Here is a 20,002-nt window from a genome sequence, read left to right on the forward strand (position 1 = left end):
TCTGAAGTTCCATTCTCTGGTTTTGCACAAACACTAGCTCTCCACTTAGTGGTATGACAACGGGCAGGTCACTCACCTCTTCTTTCCTTTCCTCCCATCCCTCCACCTCCTCTCTCATCCCCCAACACCTTCTCTCATCTCCCTCTCCTTTCTCATCCTCCATCTCCTCTCTCATTCTCCCCCTCTTCTCTCATCCTACCTCTCCTTTCTCTTCCTCCCCCTCCTCTCTCATTCTCCCCCTCTTCTCTCATCCTCTGTCTTTTCTCTCATCCTCCCCCTCCTCTCTCATCCTCCCTCTCCTTTCTCATCCTCCCTTTTCCACTGTTAAAAAGAACTAAGAATTAATTATATGAAAAATTTAAGGAAGGATTTCCATGTCATTTTTTTAGTGGTTCTATTGGTATAGTTGAAATTTTTTTGTATGCTACAGTGTATTTACATTTAGGTAATAAAACTGACATTTTAGTTTTATTAGCATGGCTAGAATAGTAAATCTATAGTGATATGGGTTTTAAGTTAGCCAGGTAGGTAACATCTTACTAATCTAAGAAGCTCTTATTTCTTTCAAATTTCATTTTCCTCAGTGACTTAAGCTTTAGTTTCCCAATTCATTTCTTTCACTAAAGGTCATTATTCCTTGTTTGAAATGCAAATACCCCTGAGCCACTAAGATTGTCAGGGTTTTTTGTATGAAAAGTTTATTAGGTCATGAAGTTTTGATGAAAGTGTTAAGAAAAGGTATTCTGGTCCCTGAATCAGAAAGGAAATGGTGGGCAGCTCCTGGGAGTTGGGAGAGATGGGAAGGGACTTTGGAGGAGAGGAAAGAAGGACAAATCCTGGCATCACATCACCTGGATAGTTGGACTTAACTAAGGTCAGACTTTATCTCACTTGACATTATACCTTGGGCCAGCTGCATTCAAATGGGCATGACCCTGGCTGGCCTGTGCACTGGAGGGTCTGGGGTTCAACATTCCCAGTCAAGGGCATATACCTGGGTTGCAGGTTCAATTCTCCACCTCCAGTCGTGGGTGTGTGGGAGGCAACCAATCCATGTTTCTCTCTCTCTTCCCCTTCCTCCTTTCATCCACTGTCTCTAAAAATCAATGGGAAAAAATGTCCTCATCCCTCAGGTGAGGATTAAAAAAAAAATCCACAAGACAAATGGGCATGAATTCTTACTTGGTTCACAGAAAGGGAGATGTAAATAATGGTAGGGTCAGAACTTAACATCTATATAAATATATATACTGAGTGGCTAGATTATTATGATCTCTGAATGCATAATAATCTGGCCACTCTGTACTTGAGAACCTCATTTATTTGATATCAAAGATACTATAATCGTGCATCTGATCAGTTTTCCCTTTTGCATTGGCTGATAGAAAGAAAGCTCAGGGCAAATAGGTGGTTGATCTCCAGCAAAAGTCTAGAATACTTTTGGTACCCATTTGAGATACAAATATAATGAGTAGCCAGATTATTATGTGTTCAGAGATCATAGTAATCTGGCCACTCAGTGTATATAAACCTAAGTGACTGTTAATGACCAGACCGACCAGTTAACCAGTCGCTATGACAAGCACTGACCACCACAGGGCAGATGCTCAATGCAAGAGTTTCCCCCTGGTGGTCAGTGTGCTCCCACAGCCAACCTGCGGTCCCTCCCCTGCCGGCCTGCCCTCCCCCCATAGGCCCCGATTGGCGGGCCGTCCCTCCCCCTGATAGGCCTCATTCGCCAGCCAGGCTGGGGGACCCCATCCATGCACGAATTTGTGTGCCAGGACTCTAGTTGTATATAACAGTATACAACATTTGAGCATATAAGAGCCAATATCCTAAATTTGGAGAGTACGTTTCCTTGAAATACCTTAGAGAAGTCTTATAACTTCAAAATGTTTTGTTTTAACATGTCCCAAATATTACTATAGTTGAACCTTGCTATTTATTCTAGGGCCACTATATAAACACATTATGGTCAAGAAATTTTAGAGAGAACTTAAAAGTATAGTTACTGTTTTTGTTTTTGTTTTTAAGTTGCTTTCCAAGGAGAGAATTAATGCAACCTTAAAAGATTTTATGTGAAGTATAGGAAAAGTAAATGTTTAGGAAATTAAGGAAAAGTTGGAGTTTGGAAAGAGGATAATAAGGAACACTCCCCTAAACAGAGTCAGTATGTAACAGCAGAGGTCAAGTATTTAGTAACAGTAGCAACTGTGAATTAGCATCTATTGCTTGCTTACCATATGTCAGGCATTGCTCTTTACAATTTATGCTTTGCACACATAAATTCATTTAACACAACCCTTTTTCGTAAGAGCAGAATCATACTATGTATTGTTTTATAGCCTATTTGCTGTTACTTTCCATATCATAGATGCCATATGCCACTGATGTGTTCCCAGGGTTTAGTACAGTGTCTGGGACATAATAAAAGCTCAATAAGTATTTGAGCTTTTATTGTGTCAGTATCATATCTTTCCAAATACTACTATTGTTATGTAGAGGGAGAAGAAATCTTAGAGGATTTAAAGACATGAAAACTTTAAATCCTAAAGTAAATGAAAATTATTTATTTTTAGATAACTAGAAATGATAATGTGAAATTAAGAAAAGGAAAAGTTTTCTTAGGATATAAAATTATCTTGTGACTTTAAAGTTCTATGAAAGAAGATTCTGAGGGGGGAGTCTGCATCATCCATGACGGCTGATCTCTGCCAGCGCCCTATGAGCTGGCAGCAGTCCCAAGCATAGTTAGTGCTGGTGTTGGCAGAGCACCTGGGGTTAGCTGGCACCTTGTGAGCTGCTGCAACTTCTTAAGGATTTTGAAGATATCTTTCAAAATATAAAAAAGGAACTTTCAGGAATCTACAGAAATGAAAAGTATATAAGTAGAAGCATATCAGTACAGGGTTGTTGGCACAGACAGTGAGAAACAAGCTGTATGTCTGCCTGTGAGCCAGACAAGTTGAATGAATTGTTGTACAACTATAGCATGGACTATTACACGTCTATTAAAAAGGATGATTTAAATATATACTTATTAACCTGAAAGTTATTCATGGTATATGAAGAGACAAACGTATGGCCTCCTTTTTAAATAAAATCCTAGAGTTGGGTGGGAGCCTGGAGGAAGTGTGTTGGGTCTTTATGTCCACACAGAAGGTGCTGAATTGATGCACAACCAACTTTTAACACTGGTCACCCCAGCTAGCAGGGTGGAGGGCAGAGAAGGGGAACTAGGAGATGTTTCTTTGTCTTTCTCTTTGACTTAGTATGCATGTTATGTAAAATGGAAAAATAAGTTAAAGGCCTGCAAAATTATTTTTCTTTGAGAAGATGAAAGGCAGTGTGAACTCAGATTGGGCAGTATAAAACGACCAAAAAGGAGTCATCCATGGAGTGGTAGTGTTATTTCGCTGAGTATGGGAATGGTTTAGTTGACTTGCTCTGTGCATCTTCCTTTTAATTTTCCTTGTTTTCTTTCAATAAAATTTAGTTTTGTAATTTCATCATTTTTACCATTGTTTACTTGACTTCTGTGATAAAATATGTTTGGTTATTTTTTGTAATAAAGATCTATCTAAATCTTTCCTTTCTTTAGCTTGAAGATGATATTATTGCCAAACCGAATTACTTTAACACTATCAAAAATTTTGCCCTTCAACTTTCTTCTGAGGAATGGATGATACTAGAGTTCTCACAACTGGGCTTCATTGGTAAGAAAAGTGTTGGATTTATCTACTTTTCAGAAACCCAAAATAGGATTTGGAGATTTCTAAGGTTGTAGTATTTACTCTATAGAGTTCTACAGGGCAGCCTCCGCATGTCCACATGCAAAGCCAGCCACAGTCCTGGCGAGCATGCTGAGCTCTCTGACCCTCTTCTACAGCCACTGCTTTTGCAAGATTGTCTTTTAAAACTGTCAAGTTACAGTTTTCTAATATGAATTCCTAGTATTTGATGTAGTACATGAAGTTCCTGTCCAGTGATTAATTTGTTTTTATTTGTTTATTTTATTTGTTTATTTTTTTTCTAGTCAGGATGCTCATTTAAAGTTTTTCACTAACATTGCTAAATTATCCAACTAAAGAGAATATGTTGAAAATCAAAGAATTGAAGGAAATTTACAGGTTTAAAAAAACACCCAGAGGATAACATTTCACTTCCTATAGTATTTTAAAACTTTAAATATTGGAGGCTGAGCCTTTGATCTTGCTGATCACTTATCTCAACCTTAATTTGAGTAAAAAAAAAAAAAATCTTGTAAAAGTTTAAGTGAAGACAGAAGAACTACCCTGTTTCCCCGAAAATAAGACATCCTCCGAAAATAAGACCTAGCGCATGGAAAGAAACTTTGGGAGAAAAAAATTAATATACTAAGACACTGTCTTATTTTTGGGAAAACAGGGTAGGAGTCCTTGTTTTTTGCATTTATTTTAAAAATTTGTTTTTACCTAACTCTTAAATTCCTTTTTTTTTTTTTTTTTTAAATGGGAAGAATCTTATTAAGACATGAAGGAAAAAAATCTCTAACTTGCTTCTTGAATCCTTTGAGCCAGTAGTTGTATGATAGGTTTTGTAATAAAGAAAATCAGGAATTCACTACTTCCTTTGATATCCAGATGGTCACTCCATGTTGACCCAAAGCAAGGTTGTTGTTGTGATCAGACAAGTGAGGACGTTATTCATAAGGACTCGTGGCTGGAAGAGCACAGGGTTTAGTTTAGTTTACTTGTTGTATGGGCTGCCCTGACGTAGCCGTATGGATGCTTGGCTTCTTTATTACAGTTGTTGGCTGGAATATCTTTTCAGGTAAAATGTTTCAAGCGCCAGACCTCACTCTGATTGTGGAGTTCATCTTCATGTTCTATAAGGAGAAGCCCATTGATTGGCTCTTGGACCACATTCTCTGGGTGAAAGTCTGCAACCCTGAAAAAGATGCAGTAAGTTAATTTCTTTGGAGGCGGAAGAAGCTTCTTTTCTATATTTCATGAAAGTGACTGTTAGGGGGCTAGATTTTATGAGTGAACAGTTAAATAGGTGTTTCCACTTAACAGTTTGAGTGATTGCCTGCTTTCTTGAACTGACAAAAGTTTTAGTAGTAGAGTGACTTTTAAACAGCAGCGGGAAAATCCAATGAATAAGTAAAGCCCACTTTTTAGTTCTGATCAGTGTCTCTCGTGTCTTTAGTCTCTGCTTTCTCATTGTTTTTGGCTGCGGCTGTGAGTCATAGCTGTCCTCTGTGGGCTATTTCAGTTTCCTTCAGATTCTCTGTCAGCTCTCCCTTTTCAGGTACTTTGGGGACAATATCAGACCCCTACACACCAGAAATAAGGAATAACATAGAAGTCATATTTTATCCAAAACAATGGCAAGTCACAAAAGCACCTTCAGTTTATTACTTGGAAGAAACCAGTATTCACACTGACATGCTGACCTTTTTGGTGGGGATAAATAAAGTGAACGTTGACCTTAGCTTTGATTATTCAAACATCAAGTTACTTTCTTAGAAATCTTATTGCAAAAATTAATTTGATGTTTTTCCTGTCCAATTTGAATTGTACCTCTGAAAAAGCAAATTTTTATTTATTTGGTGTAAGCATAAATAAAATATGGGTGTACACATTCTGAAAAATGTATAAATAAATTGTGACATATAATAACAGGAACTATTTATTAAAAGCATATGTTATATGGTTGACTTAATATTCATTCTAACAAATAGACATTAAATTTAATTTGATTTTATGACCTTATATTCCCTAGAATAGTTTTATCATGCTACCTTCCAATTCACTTTTAGGACATTATCTTCGGTAGCTATCACTGCATTCATTCCATGATGTAAGGTCTTCCCTGTGTCTTCTTTGTGAATTATAGGAATTTTTATTATAGGATAAAAAAGTTAACATCATCTTTACACTCCTAAAATATGCTTGCAATTTTTTTTGTCCTGTGCAGTTTAATGTATGGCTAGGTTCTAAAATGAGCCCTTTAGGTTAAAATTTCTGGCAGTAAAAATTGAAACTACGAAAACCTTTAAATCACCGGTGCACTTAAGTCCACAGCCCGTTGTCCAGTTGGATCTGTTCTTCCACTCCGTGGCCACATTTCTCTGAGGTCCGTACCTCTTCAGCTGCTTCCACCGGATGTCAGAGACCCTGCCGCACAGACTTGCGGGTATCTGGAATGGCCTCTTTGGCATGGCTCTTTCTTTTCTGGCCCACACGTGTCCCCTACCTCAGCGTTAGGCCCTTTGTTCTTCCCCTTCCCTCTCTCTCCTTCCACTTGAATAGTTGAATTTGTGTGAATAAAATTTATTCCTTTACTTCTGTTCTAGTATTAGTAATAATGTTCACCTCTTGTTTAAATTCAATAAGCCAATCAATGTGGAAAGGCTGGTGATTTTTGAAATATATTTGGTGTTACAATTCACACCTCTTACTCATAATGCAATTTATAATGGATTTTTTGTGTGTGTATAACAGATGTGAGGAACAGTGGTTCCCCCCAAAATCAGGCCTTTTAATACCCAGCAAATTATTGGAGGTCTTTCAAAGTGTAAATATTTTATTTCTTTAAATATATATATATATTTTTTTTTTTTGTTTTTTGTTTGTTTGTTTGTTTGTTTTTTGTGTTTGTTTTTTTTTAAAGAGAGGAAGGGAGAGGGATAGCGAGTTTGAAACATTGATGAGAGAGAGACATAGATCAGCTGACTCCTGCACACCTACTACTGGGGATGTGCCCACAACCAAGGCACATGCCCTTGACCGGAATCGAACCTGGGACCTTTCAGTCCACAGGCTGACAGTCTATCCACTGAGCCAAACCGGTTAGGGCATGGAAATATTTTATAAATGTCGTTTTTAATATGTTCTTGACCTAAAATTTATTTTAAAAGTCATTGAAAATGAAGAGTTAATGAAAGCGTGACCAGTTAGCCGTGGCTCCAAATGAACAGCCATTGAGAGCCCTGCTGGCCTTGAGTGTCTCCCGCTCTGATCAGTCTGATGTCAGGTTGCATCTGAAGTCTAAGCTCTGAGGCACTTTGAGTTGAAGCAGATTCCTTAACTGTGCTGAGATGATGTGCCAGTGTCACTTTTCATACCGTTTACTTGCTTATAGCCAGGTTATTGTCTTACATTTCACGCAACCAAATGTCCCTTTAATTAGTTGCAAAAACTTAATTATGTTACCTTTTACATATTTTGTCTATATGACCCAAATCTCTAGTTTATAATTTGTGCATTTTAATATTTTTGCTTTTAGAAATTTATTTTATTAATAATCCATATTTGTCATTTATTATATCTTTTTAAAAAATCTTTATTGTTGAGATTATTGGTATGCTTGTCCCAGAGGCTCCTTGCACTATCTTCATATTTTTGGATTCTTTTTTCTTTCTTTTTAAAAAAAATATATATTTTATTGATTTTTTACAGAGAGGAAGGGAGAGGGATAGAGAGTTAGAAACATTGATGATCGAGAAACATCTGTCACTTGCCTCCTGCACACCTCCTACTGGGGATGTGCATACAACCAAGGTACTTGCCCTGGATCGGAATCGAACCTGGAACCCTTAAGTCCACAGGCCGATGCTCTATCCACTGAGCCAAACTGGTTAGGGCTGGATTCTTTTTTCTTTTTGTTTTTCTGGTTGGTTTTTTTTTTTTTTCCTTTTTTTTTTTTTTCTTCCTTGTATTTCAAATCATCAACTTGATTCTTGGGATCCTCTAGTCTATTGTTGAATCCCTGTATATTATTCTTTAGTTCAGTCAGTGTATGCTTAATTTCTGACTGGTCCTTTTCCATTTTTTTGTGGAAGGTAGCAAATACAGGTATTTATTTATGCTGCCATCTAGGTTCTTCTCTCTCTGCATTTTAATACTAAAAGTCAAGTCTGTATTGACATAGTGTGAGAAATGATTGAAATTAAATCCTTAACTCTTCCCTGAGATGTGCTTATTTTAAATTTCTGCATCTTGTTTGTTTATCAAATAGAGAGTGATTCTACTAATGCCTCAATGAGCAACCTAAAAAATGTGATTTATAATATGAGATGAAATTTATTTTCAATATTTACTAAAGCACTCCTCAGTTTTCAGATGACAAGATTTCACTTTATAATGTAACACTAACATAATTTTTCCCCCTAATATTTAGAAACATTGTGATAGACAGAAAGCAAATCTACGAATTCGTTTCAGACCTTCCCTCTTTCAGCATGTTGGTCTGCATTCTTCGCTAACAGGAAAACTTCAGAAACTTACGGTTGGTGATTTCATTTGATTTTCTCATGAGCGTTCGATTTGTTGTTCAGTGCATTGTCATTATTCTTCCTCTTAAGGATTAGCTATGGTTGTTTTAATTGCATATATGTTTCTCCTCCTAGGATAAAGATTACATGAAACCATTACTTCTTAAAATCCATGTAAACCCACCTGCAGAAGTCTCTACTTCTCTGAAGGTCTACCAAGGACACACGCTGGAGAAAACATACATGGGCGAGGATTTCTTCTGGGCCATCACGCCGACAGCAGGAGACTACATCTTGTTTAAGTTTGACAAGCCCGTCAATGTGGAAAGGTTGGTGATGATTGAGACGTGTTTGGTCTCACAGTTGAAACATCTTCTACAAGGTGATCTGTGATGGGAGTGTTTTGTGTAGAACAGATTTGAGGAGAAAGCGGGTCCCCGATGTTGGGTTATAGAATACATTTCCCACAAGTTGGTAATAACATGGTTTGTTGTTTGCAGATATAATAGCAGCATTTAGCATATTTGATAAATTCTGTTGGTATTTCTGAAAATGCATTTAGTATGGTTTTTTTCATACTTTCGTGTAGCACTGTGCTGCAAAATCTCTGATTTGTTTTCACATTCTTATCGTGGAATATCTCCTAAGATTTGAGTTGGTTATGCAGCCAATTGGTTGAAATGACAAGTTTAACAAACTATGCCTGTTTCTGATCAATGGCTTTGCAAATTCTGGATTTCTCTAATGCAGCATGGGAGAGTCCACAACCCTTTTGTGTGTTCCAGCACTCTGTCCGCTGTACAAAGTTTAGGGCTCTTTCTCCCGTTTCTTATTTAGCAGTCATGAGGCCTTCAGACTTCGCTGTTTTGGTTGTGTTGCCCAGGCTGTAGCTTTATTTACATGTGACCCTCGGAAGAGAATAATTCTCTGGGCTCTGGTTTGTTATGTTAGGCGTTCGCATGAGAGGCCCATTTGGTTTTTAGAATATGCTAAAAGTCATTTGGAATAATTCTGTTTAAGGAGGACAAAAACAGTGCATAGCTATATGTAATGTCTTACATTTTCTTTTCTTGCTCTAAACTGATTCTAAAGAGGAATTTAAGTGTGAAAATGTTCTAAGCAAGGGAAATATCACTGGGAAAATATAAAAAATATTTTAAAATTATATTTTGCACTTACATGAATATGTAATATTTGTTGTTACTTAATGCTCATTTCTACTATATCGTGGCAATCTGCACTATCATTTGCCACATTTAAAGAGTCATCACAGAATTAGAAACAATAATTTTCTTTCACCTTCTTGATAAATAAGAATAACTTCAAGCCATGTCTATTGGTTTATTTTTAGCAAATAAAAATAATTCCATTGAAGAGCTGCCTGAGAACTCATATTGGAGATCAAATTTCTTAACAACAAAAACGTTTGCAGTTAACCTCAGAGAAGAAGTATTTACATGCTCCTACTGAGGAACTTTTCTAGTAGAAACTCATGTATGAATTTTCTGTCTTAGGACAGAAAAAAAAGCAAAGATTCTTTCATTTTCACAATAATCTATGCTACCTGGGAAAAAGTAGAAGTTGTGTTATCAATGCAGACCTGAAGTATTAGGAAAATGTTTCCTAGCTGTATAGCATGGTATATGTTCATTGTACAAAACTTGAAATGTATGAAGAATAAGGGAAAAATCAAAACCCAAAGACACCATGTGACCATATTGGTACCTTTTTGTTTCTTGATAATTCTGTATACTTTATACTTTGAGGTCATGTTGTATATGTAATTTTATATCTTATATTTTCAATTATACTCTCATATATGATTCAGAGACATTTTAATGGCTGCATAATACTCCATTGCATGGCTCAATCATCATTTACTTATTCTAGTGTTAAACTCTTTTTGGTATTGAGTTTTTCACTATAGATAATTGCATAGTGAATGTCTCTGAATCAGTCTACCTAAACTCTAGATTATATCCATGGGCTCTATTTTTTACTTTTAGATTTAAAAAAAAAAAAATTGGTTTTCAGAAGGAGAGGAAGATAGAGGGAGAGAGAGAGAAACGTTGATGTGAGAGCTGAACATCAATCGGCTGCCTCTCGTATCCTGTAGCCCACAACCTGGGCATGTGCTCTCACTGGGGATGGAACTGGCAACGCTTCCATGAATAGGACAATGTCCAGCCAACTGAGCCACACCAACTACTGCTGTGTTCTGTTTTTTTTATAGTGGCTTCCCACCCATATTTTTGTATCTATAGCTGAGGTATGACCCATTATTATATGAAACAATATCCCACAGCAAAGATGTCTTAAAAAAAAAAGTGTCTCAGCAAAAATGCTGGAAGTAATTTTTGGTGTAGCTTAGAAGCAGCTTCTTATTTGGGTTTCCTAACCCATGTAACATTTGAAAATCAATGCTTTATCATATGTGATCTCTGCCCACAAACATTATACTTAACTGTTAGAACCATGTTATAACTATTATTTGCTGAATATTCTTAATATGCAAAATACTTTTTGTCAGTTCTCGAAAACTTCTTGGTATAGTCATGTGTGGTGGGAACTTCTGCTTTGTATGTTCCCGTCAAGAGCACAGATCTCGGTTGCAGGCTTGATCCCCCAGCTCTGGTTGGGGTGCATGCAGGAGGCAACCAATCAATTTCTCTCTCTCTCACATCGATGTTTCTCTCTCTCTCTCTCTCTCTCTTTCTCTCTTTCTCTCTTTCTCTCCCCTCCCCCCCCCTCCTTCCGTCCACTCTCTCAAAAAATCAGTGGGGAAAGAAATATCCTTGGGTGAGGATTAACAGGAACAAAACCAAAAAACAAAACAAAACAAAAAACATCTAAGATACAGAAAGCTAATGCAACCTGCCAAAGTGAAAATTCTAGTAAATGAGACTTGGATACAGTTTTGTGTTTTTTTTAACTGTTAAGCTGAAAAATTTAGCCACTTAACTTAAACTTAAGTTTTAGGTTTAGATTTAGATACGCTTTGTATGTCCTGTGTGGTTTCCACCCTCCTCCACATACCCCACACACTAGTTTCTAGAGTTTATTCAGACCCAGAGAGTGTTTGACTTATCATATGTTATGTAATTATTCATTATTCAAATGTTTGTTAACACTGACAAATGGAATTCAGTTATTTAGAATCAGTTACTTTATTTTTACTCTACTAATACTGAAATAGTTTGTATTGGATAAAACTGGTCTTTGAGTCCTGGCTGGGTTCCTCAGTGGTTAGAGTGACATCTCAAGGTTGCAGGTTCCATTCCCAGTAAGGGCACATACAAGAATCAACCAATGAATGCATAAATAAGGGGAACAACAAATTGATGTCTCTCCCCACCCCCACCCCCCCACCCCCCCAAAAAAGACAGTAAAAAAACAACCCCAGGAAACTAGTCTTTGAACTTGCCACAACTCGTGGCTGTCCTAGTGGAAATTTCCTGACAAAAGACAGTATTGTGATGCAACTTGGATGATTCTGTCCACAGGTTTACATATTTAAAGCAGTATAAACAGCTATATAAAACTGTCATCACTTTTAATCTGTTAAGTACATAAAGCAGCAAACCTGTGCCTATGACAGAGGAATTAACATACACCTCAGGCAGCAGTCCAGTTTCTGAGTTCCCTACAGCCACTCAGAACATAGGCCGGACCACAGTCCTGGCGCTGCAGCTCGCGCAGAAAGCTGCCTGAGGAGAGCCGCCTTCCTGAGGCCGAAGTCTCTCTGACCTGCACTTTTACTTCATTCTTGTCTTTCCAGTTACTTGTTCCATAGCGGTAACCAAGAACATCCAGGAGACATTCTGCTGAACACTTCTGTGGAAGTTTTGCCTTTTAAGGTAGGACTACTTTGCCGCTTAATTTTCCTTAAGAGCCAACACCAATAGACTTCGTTCGAGGCTGTTCTGGTTTTTGAGATTAAAGTTAGTTCCCATTATTGCAGAACCTCAGTGGTGAGTAATATTAATTTAAAAAATATATATAGAACACCTTGTGCCTTATTTATAGAATGAGCCTTTTATTTTGTTTCCCATTGGAAAGTACTGGGAAGTCTGTACAGGAAAATAAATCATTCTTTTACTTAAATATTGACCTGTTTATATCGAGTCCCCAAATACCACGTGGTTTTAATGCTTGTTGATTACTATAGAAAGTTAATGTACTGGTCTTAAATTTCTCTAATGCTTAAATTTCTTCCAGGTTAACACACAGTTCTTGTGCATATTTTTAATAGAAAATAGAGTCCTATTAAATTGATTTGGAATTTAAAATTATTTGAAATTTAAGTTTCCTAATCACTGGTATATTATATACAGATTCAAGAAGATGGTTAGAAAAAGAACTCTCATATTGATAAACTTTAAAGGTTCAAGATTGAAATGGCACTTTCTGTTTTTAGAGATAGCTGTGCCACAAATGCTGCTGTTACACTTATTAAGATATAGTAATAATTTAGCTTTGTTTTAAATAGAAGAAATTATTAATAAAATAATGTCTTTGTTCTATTTTAGAGTGAAGGTTTGGAAATAAGCAAAGAAACCAAAGACAAACGATTAGAAGATGGCTATTTCAGAATAGGTAATACCTACTTTAAACTTGCAAAAAATTGTCCTTTATTTTGAACTTATTCCTAAAGTAAATTTTTAAAAATCCTCACCTGAGAATCTGTTTATTGATTTTTTGGGGGGGAGAGGAAGGGAGGGAGAGAAACATCGGTGTGAGAGAGAGATAATGATCGATTGCCTCCTGTACATGACTTTGCTGGGGATTGAACCCACAACGTAGGTCGGTGCCCTGACTAGGAATCGAACCTGCAACCCTCTGAGGTACAGGACAGTGCTCCAGTTCACTGAGCCGCCCTGTCAGAGCGCCTAACGTAATTGTAAACGCTTTCCAGTGTCTAACAGCTTTAGGATTACAGTTACCAGTCCACCCCAAGTTTTATCTGTTCTTGAGTTTTAGTATCCTGACCCAACTAGGATTTGAGATCAAAGGTTCAGTTACTGGTCCCTGCACCTGCCGTGTGTCACTGTTACAGTCACTGTTGCAGTCACTGGCAGGGGCGGCCGGCTGCCTGCTGCAGGCTGGCTGCGCGAGCGTCTGTCCTGGTCTCGGCAGCACCACCTGGCGGAGCCTGTGCCTTTCTCCCTGACCCGCCTTGGGCTTCAGATCTGTGGATTCCCACGGACACAGCCCCGCGCTGAGCACCTGTGACGCGGCTGTGCTGTGCGGCCCGGCCCCGCGGTGCTGAGCTGACCTGGGAGAGCCTGCGCTCCGCCCTCCCTGCCCACTGGGGTGACGTCCGCCCGGACGCGCCCGGTCGGGCGCTGCGGGAGCGGGGCCCCTGGCTGCTCAGAGCCACGCAGCGGTGCTTTAAACGCGACAGTGTGATCATGTCAGCAGGACTTCCCGTGGGCAGATTGCTCTGTGCCCACCTCTCCAAGCTCGTTCCTCTCCTCTTCCTCTCATGCCTCCAGGCCCGGGTTCCCTCCTCTCCTGTCCCAGGCCCTTCTGTGCGGCATGTCCCTGGCTTTTTGTCCTTGTTGTTGGCCTTATTACTGAGCTCCCCATTGGCCCGCCTCCACCCAGCCCACTCTGCCCCCCCCCCCTCCACCCAGCCCACTCCCCCCCGCCTCCACCCAGCCCACTCCCCCCCCCTGCCTCCACCCAGCCCACTCCCCCCCCCCGCCTCCACCCAGCCCACTCCCCCCCTCCACCCAGCCCACTCCCCCCCCTCCACCCAACCCACTCCCCCCCTGCCTCCACCCAGCCCACTCCCCACCCCCCCCTCCACCCAGCCCACTCCCCCCCCTCCACCCAGCCCACTCCCCCCCTGCCTCCACCCAGCCCACTCCCCCCCCTCCACCCAGCCCACTCCCCCCCCTGCCTCCACCCAGCCCACTCCCCCCCCTGCCTCCACCCAGCCCACTCCCCCCCCCCCCGCCTCCACCCAGCCCACTCCCCACCCCCCCCTCCACCCAGCCCACTCCCCCCCCTCCACCCAGCCCACTCCCCCCCCTCGCCTCCACCCAGCCCACTCCCCCCCCTCCACCCAGCCCACTCCCCCCCCTGCCTCCACCCAGCCCACTCCCCCCCGCCTCCACCCAGCCCACTCCCCCCCTCCACCCAGCCCACTCCCCCCCCTCCACCCAGCCCACTCCCCCCCCTCACCTCCACCCAGCCCACTCCCCCCCCTCCACCCAGCCCACTCCCCCCCTCCACCCAGCCCACTCCCCCCCTGCCTCCACCCAGCCCACTCCCCCCCTCCACCCAGCCCCCTCCCCCCCCTGCCTCCACCCAGCCCACTCCCCCCCTCCACCCAGCCCACTCCCCCCCTGCCTCCACCCAGCCCACTCCCCCCCTCCACCCAGCCCACTCCCCCCCTCCACCTAGCCCACTCCCCCCCCTCACCTCCACCCAGCCCCCTCCCCCCCCTCCACCCAGCCCACTCCCCCCCTCCACCCAGCCCACTCCCCCCCTGCCTCCACCCAGCCCACTCCCCCCCCTCCACCCAGCCCACTCCCCCCCCTGCCTCCACCCAGCCCACTCCCCCCCTCCACCCAGCCCACTCCCCCCCCGCCTCCACCCAGCCCCCTCCCCCCCCCCGCCTCCACCCAGCCCACGCCCCCCCCTCGCCGCCACCCAGCCCGCTCCCCCCCTCCACCCAGCCCACTCCCCCCCCCTCGCCTCCACCCAGCCCACTCCCCCCCTCCACCCAGCCCACTCCCCCCCCGCCTCCACCCAGCCCACTCCCCCCCTCGCCTCCACCCAGCCCACTCCCCCCCCTCGCCTCCACCCAGCCCACTCCCCCCCTCCACCCAGCCCACTCCCCCCCCGCCTCCACCCAGCCCACTCCCCCCCCTCGCCTCCACCCAGCCCACTCCCCCCCCTCGCCTCCACCCAGCCCACTCCCCCCCTCCACCCAGCCCACTCCCCCCCCCTCGCCTCCACCCAGCCCACTCCCCCCTCTCCACCCAGCCCACTCCCTCCCGCCTCCACCCAACCCACTCCCCCCCCCTCCATCCAGCCCACTTCCCCCCCCCCCCCCTCGCCTCCACCCAGCCCACTGCCCCGCCTCTGGCTGCACACGCTGCTGTCTGTGCCCCTGGCTGTGGCTCTGGCTCCTGAAATGGTCAGCTGGAATCCTCGTCGTTTATTAACCAGTTTAGTTGCCTCTCTTCTCACCACACGTGTAGCGTGCTGTGTAAGCCCAGGTCTGTGTGCTCTCCGTGGGAAGGGAGGGGCTGTCACCTGATGGTCCCCGCTCGGAGGACGGCTGTGTCTCTTTCACTTACTGAGCGCTTTTCTCAGTGGCGGGCAGAGTGCTGGCCACTTGGTGTGGGCACACAGGACAGGGACACAGGCTCCGGGCGGTGAGGGCGGCGAGGGCGGTGGAGCTCAGGGGTCCCCCGGGGCGGCTGGCACCAGTGAAGGTGGCAGCAGGAGGTTGGCCCTGCCTCCAGGGCGGCTCCACGGCTGGTGACTATCGCTCAGGTTTTGCTGCGAGGCTTGGGTGCTATGATTGATTTCTGTGCCGTTTGGGTGCACAGGCGAGTTTATTTTCATATTGGGGTTGTATCTTAGCACACCTCTAGAAAAATACATAAAATTACAGAATATACAAGATATTTATTAACCCTCTTACTGCCAGCTGTTTAATCTCAAGAATGTTCTGGTCTGGATTCGGAAAATAGCAGAGGAAATAGATACATATATATTAAGTGTCTCTGCAGTAATTTGAAAATAAAGCCATCTCAGTCGTCAACTCACCCGTGTTTAGCGCCGGAGAGAACTTCGGAATCATCAGACCGGAGGCGGCGTCAGAGAGCTCGCCCCGAGCACAGAGCCCAGGCCTTCGGCTGCGCCCGAGGCTTCTCCTTAAGAATCTGCTTCGGTGGGCCCCGCGCTCCTCCCTGTAGGACCCCACACCTGTGAGCGTTCCTAACAAAACAGCGCGGAGAAGCATTCCCCGTGAGAACCTGAATCCCAGGGAGCAGTTAGGGTTCCTCCGGCCTGAGCGCAGCTCCGCTCCCGCCTCCGCTCCCCGGGGTGGCATCTCACAGGAAGGGCGGCGCCATCCCTGTCCTTCGCCAGCCCTCTCGCAGGGCAGCAGGCGAGATTTGCCCCCGTTGCTCCCTCCGCCCCCCAGCTCACTTGCCCCAGCGCACAGAGTGAGCCAGGAAAATGGAGGCCCTGCTCCCGCCCTGTGCCCCTCAGAGGGCTGCCGTGGCCCTTCCTCCGGGGAGCGGCCAGGCGGCTCTGAGGCTCGCTCTCCCAGGGCCACTGGCTTGTGGCAGCAGAGCCTGGGGAAGCTCCGGGTGCTGGGAAGGGCCCTGGGGGTGCGACTGGGATCGGGTGGAAAGCAGTCATTCTGCTCAGCGGTAGCCTGCCCGGAGTCGGACAGCCAGGGAAGGAGCTGGCTGTAAGAGCCTTTGGGTGGACGAAGCCACAAAGACTGGCCCACAGTCTGTGCAGCTTATGCCTGAAGGCGTGTCGGAAACAGAACTGGTGGTGCCGGTGGCAGGACAGCTTGAGAAGAAATGCTGGATGGTTGTAAGGGCGGGAGGCAGAGCCTTTCCCAGAAGCAGGGGGAGGAACGGGCCACTGTCAGGCAGTGTGTCAGGCAGCGGGTCAGGCAGTGTGTCAGGCAGCGTGTCAGGCAGTGTGTCAGGCAGCGGGTCAGGCAGCGGGTCAGGCAGCGGGTCAGGCAGCGGGTCAGGCAGTGTGTCAGGCAGTGTGTCAGGCAGCGTGTCAGGCAGCGGGTCAGGCAGTGTGTCAGGCAGTGTGTCAGGCAGTGTGTCAGGCAGCGTGTCAGGCAGCGGGTCAGGCAGTGTGTCAGGCAGCGGGTCAGGCAGCGGGTCAGGCAGTGTGTCAGGCGGCGTGTCAGGCGGCGTGTCAGGCGGCGTGTCAGGCAGCGGGTCAGGCAGTGGGTCAGGCAGCGTGTCAGGCAGCGGGTCAGGCAGCGGGTCAGGCAGTGGGTCAGGCAGTGGGTCAGGCAGTGGGTCAGGCGGCGTGTCAGGCGGCGTGTCAGGCAGCGTGTCAGGCAGCGTGTCAGGCAGCGGGCCAGGCAGCGTGTCAGGCAGTGTGTCAGGCAGTGTGTCAGGCAGCGGGTCAGGCAGCGGGTCAGGCAGCGGGTCAGGCAGTGTGTCAGGCAGCGTGTCAGGCAGCGTGTCAGGCAGCGTGTCAGGCAGTGTGTCAGGCAGCGGGTCAGGCAGTGTGTCAGGCAGCGTGTCAGGCAGCGTGTCAGGCAGCGTGTCAGGCAGTGTGCCAGGCAGCGGGTCAGGCAGTGTGTCAGGCAGCGTGTCAGGCAGCGGGTCAGGCAGCGGGTCAGGCAGTGTGTCAGGCAGCGTGTCAGGCAGCGGGCCAGGCAGCGTGTCAGGCAGTGTGTCAGGCAGTGTGTCAGGCAGCGGGTCAGGCAGCGGGTCAGGCAGCGGGTCAGGCAGTGTGTCAGGCAGCGTGTCAGGCAGCGTGTCAGGCAGCGTGTCAGGCAGTGTGCCAGGCAGTAGGCCAGGCAGTGGGTCAGGCAGTGTGTCAGGCAGCGGGTCAGGCAGTGTGCCAGGCAGTGTGTCAGGCAGTGGGCCAGGCAGTGGGCCAGGCAGTGGGTCAGGCAGTGTGCCAGGCAGCGGGTCAGGCAGTGGGCCAGGCAGTGTGTCAAGCAGTGTCAGGCACACTGCCTGACCCGCTGCCTGACCCGCTGCCATAGCAGCGATGCATTTCTGACTTGACAGTGTTGCAAGTGCCACACACATCACTGTAACGAGACATTAAATAATGACTGCCAGCGCTTACCCACCATGGCAGGACAGAGGACTACTCTGAATGCTTTTTAACGGCATGGAATGCGTGTTATTTCACCACGTTAGGTGGCAGTGTGGTGATGATGTAGTGACACAGTAGCTATGCTGAAGAATGCATCTCCATACCAAGCCCTCACGACAATATTCCAGCTCACGGGAACGCAATGGCCAGAAAAATTAGAAAACAAAATGGAATATTTCATCACAGCAGAATTTCTTCCCCAAAAGAAAAATTCAGAAGCTGTAGCCGAGGCGAATTTCTGAGTAGCTCGTGTTAGGCAAGCAGGTAAAACACATTTACCAACTGTGAGTTCCTTAACTCACTTACTCATGGACTTCCCTCATAATTCCCTGCATCTTCTCAGAAACGGGAACCAGCGTCCCATCCTACACAGCAGGCGGGGGCCTGGCAGTGATTGCAGGTGTAATCCTGAGCTCAGGACCAGGGTTTTTCCAAGAGAGAACTGCCTCCACCATGTTCTCTCTCTGAAAGTTAATTTTTGCTGCAGGTTTGATATTTCATAATGAATCTAGCCTTAAACTACAAGACAAACCAGTGCTTATATGCAAAACTTACATTGTAGTCAAGTCACTGATGACAACATTATTTGAAGGACAGGTAACAAGCTACTTGAGGAGCTTCCATAAGCCACTTTCATTGAAAGTAATAATACGTCATAAGTCAAATAGAGAAGAATATAGTAGAATTCCATACATACCTTCCAAGTGATGACTGCTCCATTAAAATCATGTGCTTGTGGATTAATGTCAGTATTTGGCTGTTGTAAAAGGAAATATTCAGGATGAAATATGTAAAATTTTACTGATCCATATTAACAGATGACCACTTGCAATTGATTTTTAATGATAAGGATACTGACTTTGAATTCTAGTTCATTGAAATGTTATCACCCCAAAACAAATTATATTCTCCTTAGCACACCTGTATTAGAAAATGGTTCTCTGTTGTTGTTACATCTAATTTCATCAACACACATTTGTGGATATTTGTGTTCTCTCTACATACGTACCTACATGGTCTCTTCCCATAGTGACTGCTGCCTTTATAGAAACAGTTTGCATCCCTGGCTTAGAGAAATGTGGCTCAGAACAGACCATTTCCTGCCACTTTTTTAATAGCATTTTCTGGCTTTGTATTTAAAAAGAATATTATTCCTCTTGGCAAGAAAATTGAGTACAAATGACTTTTTATAGGCTTTCTTTGTCCTTATTCTTATGGGAGAGCTTTTCTAGTTTATTATCTTTAATGGTTTTACTTCTTAATTCCTTCGTATGTGACCTCGGGAAGAATCCACATAGATTGAGCCCTGCTCCAGGCCAGCCACTGTGAGGATGTCTGTGTGAAGCACTGGAATTGGTTGTTAGTGCCCTGACTCTCAGAGTGGCTGGACCAAGGGCTGGCAGTCTATTTTGGTAAGGGTTGAGTAATTCACATTTTGCTAAAAACCTGTGTGAAAACACGATGTCCAAATATATTTTTGTTTTGTTTTTAATTTACAATAAGAAAAAATGTAGCTCTGCCTCCTGAGATGGGTTGCTTCTACGCATGAAAAGTTTGAAGTTGAATAAAAATAGGAAGAAGGGAAAAATGCCCCCGTGCCCGGTGTGGAGACTTCCCCAGAAGCCCTTCTGCTCAGGTCTAATGATAAGGAAGGGACGCCGTCTGTTCCTGCTTTATCAGTGAAGGCGGGTGCCGGTTGCAGCCTACCCACGGTGCCCGTTTTTATTTTGAAGGGAAATTCGAGAGCGGTGTTGCAGAGGGGATGGTGGATCCCAACCTAAACCCCATTGCAGCCTTCCGACTTTCCGTTATTCAGAATTCTGCTGTTTGGGCCATTCTCAATGAGGTAAGACAGTACACATCAGTGAAATAGCTTAGTCTACTTTTTTTTTTTTTAACGTT

The 20,002-nt window shown here is 44.8% G+C and overlaps 1 protein-coding gene across 5 annotated transcripts in view; it reads left to right on the forward strand.

The window, feature by feature from the left end:
- MGAT4A (alpha-1,3-mannosyl-glycoprotein 4-beta-N-acetylglucosaminyltransferase A) overlaps positions 1-20,002 on the forward strand; it is a 70,594-nt gene that overhangs the window by 49,070 nt on the left and 1,522 nt on the right. For all 5 annotated transcript variants that reach the window (XM_036454083.2, XM_036454084.2, XM_036454085.2 and 2 more), the window contains 7 exons: positions 3,605-3,719; positions 4,816-4,946; positions 8,170-8,277; positions 8,399-8,592; positions 12,042-12,120; positions 12,793-12,859; positions 19,834-19,946. In XM_036454083.2, coding sequence (XP_036309976.1) covers positions 3,605-3,719; positions 4,816-4,946; positions 8,170-8,277; positions 8,399-8,592; positions 12,042-12,120; positions 12,793-12,859; positions 19,834-19,946 — 807 coding nt within the window. The remainder of the gene's footprint in view (positions 1-3,604; positions 3,720-4,815; positions 4,947-8,169; positions 8,278-8,398; positions 8,593-12,041; positions 12,121-12,792; positions 12,860-19,833; positions 19,947-20,002) is intronic.

Source organism: Pipistrellus kuhlii, unplaced genomic scaffold (assembly GCF_014108245.1).
Source record: "Pipistrellus kuhlii isolate mPipKuh1 unplaced genomic scaffold, mPipKuh1.p scaffold_m20_p_27, whole genome shotgun sequence".
In the NCBI taxonomy this organism is placed as follows: domain Eukaryota; kingdom Metazoa; phylum Chordata; class Mammalia; order Chiroptera; family Vespertilionidae; genus Pipistrellus; species Pipistrellus kuhlii.